This window comes from Condylura cristata, unplaced genomic scaffold, assembly GCF_000260355.1.
Source record: "Condylura cristata isolate star-nosed mole 26May11 unplaced genomic scaffold, ConCri1.0 scaffold00033, whole genome shotgun sequence".
NCBI classification, from domain to species: domain Eukaryota; kingdom Metazoa; phylum Chordata; class Mammalia; order Eulipotyphla; family Talpidae; genus Condylura; species Condylura cristata.
In genome coordinates this window covers 16450413-16452722 of record NW_004567134.1, presented here as the reverse complement: position 1 = coordinate 16452722, position 2310 = coordinate 16450413, and the positions used below count along the sequence as shown (strand labels likewise).

Sequence of the window (2310 nt, the reverse complement as noted above, 5' to 3'; positions counted from 1 at the left end):
GGATCCCGGCCAGGGACTGACCCACAGGGTGCAGCTGAGCTCTCCTGCCTCTCCTGCTGCTCCCCTGTGTTTCAGTCCATCTGCCTGTTCTGCTCCCGATTCTGCCTCTGGTGAATCCTCTCACCTCTGGCCCATACCCCAGTTCCTGGTTGCATAAAGAAATAAAAGAAAGAATTGGGAAGGAGATGTGTGACCTACAGGTCCTTCCACCCCCGGAGGCCTGACCCGTAAAGGTAAACGGCTACTAGGTGAGAGGTGCGTGCCTTGCTCTTACCCACTGATGTCTCTGATGCCCAGACTGCTGCCCTCGAGTTACGCTCATCGCATAACCAGCACACGGCACAGACGGCTTCTCTAGACGTCCTGATGAGTGTCTCAGACTCCCACGCAACGCTTGGCCCTCGACCTCAGCTCATGCCCCTTCTGCGTCCATGTACACACTGAGAGCACAGCCCTGTCGCCGCCAAGTCCCTGCGGTGCGCCCTGCTGACCAACAGTCCCTCCTGGGTGCCCACCAGGTGGGCACTGTACCCACACTATGATGCGTCCCCACACCGAGTCCAGGTTTTCCAGTTTCCTTTACTTAAAAGTTTCCATTTTCTATTCCTTTTTTTTAAAAAAAAATACTTATTTATACATACAAGAGCTGGGGTGTAGGCCAGAGGTGCAGGGTGGGTGGTGAGAGGAACAGAACAGCCGATCTACTGAAACACCGCTGAGGGGAGCAGCGGGTGAAGCGGGAGAGGTCTGCTGCTCCCTGCGGTCCCTCCCTGGCGGGGGATCGGACACGGGCTGCAGTGGCTGGAGGTGGCTTCATGGTGCTGAGACTCAACAACCCGTTGCACCCCAGGGAAGGCCCCTCCCTTTTCAGTTTATGTCACCCTTCAAGACTGAGCTTCCTATGGTACTTTTAGAACCTTCTGACTCCTGAAATTCAAATTGTGCCATGATGACGAGTTGGCTTCCATGTCTCCCCACCCCTTGCTCGCACCTAGCATGATCACGCACTCTGAGCTTTCAGAAGGAAGGAAGTGTGTGTAGACCAAAGTCACCACGTGTCTTGTACAGGGAAGGGCGAGGCTGACGGGTAGAATTTGGCAGGGAGGGAGTTTCCTTGGTCGTCCTGACATCCAGGGGTCAGGCCGACACCAGAGCTGTGTTCCCCACACATTTCCAGAAATGTGTTCTGTGCACCGGCACAGATTACAGGTTTTCAGAGAATTATGATGCAAATAATTACTACAAAAACATTTTCAACTTTCTTGGCGTGATTTCGAAGATACGTTATGAAAATGACTGTCACCAACAAAAAGAAAAACCCGTTTGACGTATCGTAGCTTTCTCCTCATTGGGATTCTGCTTCTCTGGGCTTTTCCAATCTTCATTTTCCTGCCTCATGTTTGTAGCATTTTTGGAAGCAGACAAGATCCTCTGAAAGGATCTCGCTCCTAGTCTTTTTTATGCATACACTGGGGTACAGGCCGGAAGCGAGAGGATTCACCAGACGGAACGGGAGCAGCGGGCGGGTCAGCACTGTATTTGGTCAGCTCGCCCTAACAGAGACAAGTACTGACAGCTGCTCCTTGAAGTCAAGCTCACACCCTGCCCCTTTGTGGGCGTTTGACGGTCAAATAAGGTGAAGGGGCAGTGCAGGGGCTTCACAGACTGCAACATATCTACACGCGAGCGATGGCGATTCCTGTTTACAGCTGGAGGGTGTGGGTGACCAAGTGACCCTTCATCTCGTCCTTGAGAAAGGCCGGTGACGCAGAGGCGCGGACACAGCTTCTGGGGTTAGCCTGACCTCCCCGCAGGAGCAGCGAGGACATCAAGGTCCCCGGATGAGCAGTGCGACTTCCCTTCTCATGATGTCCCCTCCTCTCCTTTCTGGCACGTTCTCCCGTCTCACACCCTGGAGGTTGATCCCTGGAGGTTCTCCAGGTGGATCCCTGGAGCAGAAGTGAAAAGGAGCCACTTGGCCACTCTGGTCTGCAGGGGGACACCTGTGCCTGCCCAGCTCGCCCTAACAGAGACAGGTGTCTCCGCAGGTTAGGCACTGACCGCAATAAGGAAAGCCTCGGGGCAGACCAAAGTCCGAGCGTGGCCAAGGCTGTGGCGATGTCAACAGGTGTCTGGGCTGCTGAGCATGTGCAGGGCCCGAGCGCCTGGCTTGGTCCCGGGTCGGCGCCTCGGACACAAGCCACAGGTGAGACGGGCCTCGGCCGCCTGCCGGGACGGGGCCTCTGCGCAGAGGCCTCCCACACCTCTGTGGCCTTTCCTCCCGTGGGCCGCCCCCTCGGCCAGCCACCG

The 2310-nt window shown here is 55.8% G+C and overlaps 1 protein-coding gene across 1 annotated transcript in view; it reads left to right on the top strand.

Annotated features, from left to right (window-relative positions):
• Positions 1–431: 431 nt before the first annotated feature.
• The window catches only part of IL17RE (interleukin 17 receptor E), a 14113-nt gene continuing 12234 nt past the window's right edge, over positions 432–2310 (top strand). Inside the window, 1 exon segment of the mRNA XM_004695898.1 lies at positions 432–518. Within this exon segment, the coding sequence (XP_004695955.1) occupies positions 432–518 (87 nt within the window).